General features: G+C 27.9%; 1 protein-coding gene across 1 annotated transcript in view; it reads right to left on the reverse strand.

Moving 5' to 3' along the window:
- LOC111638335 (39S ribosomal protein L33, mitochondrial-like) overlaps nt 1-1353 on the reverse strand; it is a 21143-nt gene extending 19790 nt beyond the window's left edge. Inside the window, exons 1-2 of the mRNA XM_023384033.1 lie at nt 1193-1353; nt 999-1108 (exon numbers count right to left, since the gene is read on the reverse strand). Of these exons, the coding sequence (XP_023239801.1) occupies nt 999-1108; nt 1193-1260 (178 nt within the window). The 5' untranslated portion in view covers nt 1261-1353. The remainder of the gene's footprint in view (nt 1-998; nt 1109-1192) is intronic.
- Between the last annotated feature and the right edge of the window lie 850 nt (nt 1354-2203).

Raw genomic sequence — 2203 nt, forward strand, 5'->3', positions numbered from 1 at the left:
AGGACCACGTGTATCGACAGAAGGCGAGAAGAGAAAATTTACATACTTAAGTACTAATAGTTCACGAAAATAATAATTTTCGTGAACTATTATTATTTAAGTATGTAAAAATTTATTACATTTCATGTTGTACGTGGGTTTTACCCAATTCTCGAACCGTGTCAGAGTGAATCCGTGCTATAAAAGTACCGTGTTATACGGGGATGGTACCAATTCTCGAACCGTGTTAGAGCGAATCCGTGCTATAAAAGTACCGTGTTATACGAGGGATGGTACCAATTCTCGAACCGTGTTAGAGCGAATCCGTGCTATAGAAGTGCCGTGTTATACGGGGGTTACCTGTATATTATATATAGTGTATCACTGATTAAAGATATATTTGCAGTAAGATTAATTACTTTTTCCAGATTTTTGTAAAATTTAACTGAAACCATGTCATTAAGATGCAATCCAATGATTCACAGTCGAGTAGTTTTAACATGTTAACTTGCCATTAATCATTTAAGTCTATAAAGTCAAGCTTTTAAGGTTTTTGATTTCATTTGATTATGGCAACGTAATATATGGACAATCTGTCAAGGGGGAGGACTTTTATGAGAAACTGGTCCCTATTTAGGTGTTACTAACATGAAGAAAATCTGGAAAACTCCATGTAGCAAACCAACTACCAGTGTTCAGTAATTTAATCCACTGTGGCCACACTGGTAGACTGACACACTTTTAAGGTAAATTATAGAATTTGACTTAAGATAACCTTAAGTATCATAATAATGAATGAAGTTATTGCATACATGTATATATCGGTCACAATACATGATGTTGAAAGTCAGTCAAAATTGAATTTTGAGATTACAACAAATTATGAGTACAGATTTTCAGATCAATTCAATAGATAAAAACATAAATTTTTTATTAGTATTGTAAAATGTATTAAAAAATTAATTTTAAAATAATATGACGACACACTAATTAAATATAAATTTAACATGTTCACTTACCGTGCGGATCATATCGAACAAACTCTAGTCTGGGAGTTCGCACTCGTCGTCTCATAGTTAACGAATGCTTACTGGCAGTGCTTTGCAATAAAACAAGAGCAAATGGATATCTAAAAATATATATAAAAAAGATTGTAAGCTACATTATTTAATTTATGAAAATTTATTACAGTATTAAAAAAATACAGACGTACTGAATTCTAAATAAATGGAAACATTGATACAATGCAATGTCTTTCATAATTATCATGATAGATTTCATCAAATTCTTTCCTGCATAACCAGAAAGACGAAAACTGGGATTATATTAAGGGACATAATTAATTTTCTAAACATTTTAAATATTAAAATGTTTAGAAATTTCCTTCTTTTTCATTTGAAATAAAATATTAAAGTTTATCAGAATACATCATCTAACNTGCCTATATTTCACTGATTTAATGATACTTCATAGTTTATTGATTACTTTATTGAACAACATTGTAACTGAACTTTAATAAATAAAACTAATTATTTATAATTGTGTAGTTATTATCAAAATATTAATTGTAATATTAGTGCATAGAGTTAGTATCTGGCTGGAATATAGGAACATACAGTCAGTATGTATAAATAGCCAATTGTGTATACATACAGTATGTATAAATAGCCACGTTCAATTTTTATAGGTTGCTCAAAAAGTTTTGTGCTTCTCTATTATCTATGCATGTATTCGTATTTACTTCTAATCAATTTACTATCCACTGCCATTAAAGGGCATTAATTTGTTAGCGATATCTGATTTTTGGAATATCCCATAATTGGAAATAATTATTATTTTGCATTTAAATTTATTATAAAACTGAAACACTATTAATGTTTTTACTTCATTATTTATTTATTTTTTCATGTATGATTTTTATAAATATATTATTTAAACTTTTATTTGTGTAATTTTAGAAAATCCCAGTTGTTTTATTATTTAAAGAATTTGGAACTTTTAGTATAGCAGAATTATGAAGAGAATTACTCAACATGTTAAATGAATGATTTCTTTTTTGTGGGTTTTTCCAGAACAGGCTGCTCTATAAATTATTTTATATGAAATGATTCTATATTTATTATAACATAAATTTATAGTAATTGTAATCATTAGAATCTTATACAGGTATACCTCAGGTTATGTCGTTTTGAGTGAAGTCATTCTCAATTTTTTTTTTTTTTTT

This window comes from Centruroides sculpturatus, unplaced genomic scaffold, assembly GCF_000671375.1.
Source record: "Centruroides sculpturatus isolate CEXI.00-Female unplaced genomic scaffold, Cexi_2.0 scaffold1131, whole genome shotgun sequence".
Lineage (NCBI taxonomy): Eukaryota > Metazoa > Arthropoda > Arachnida > Scorpiones > Buthidae > Centruroides > Centruroides sculpturatus.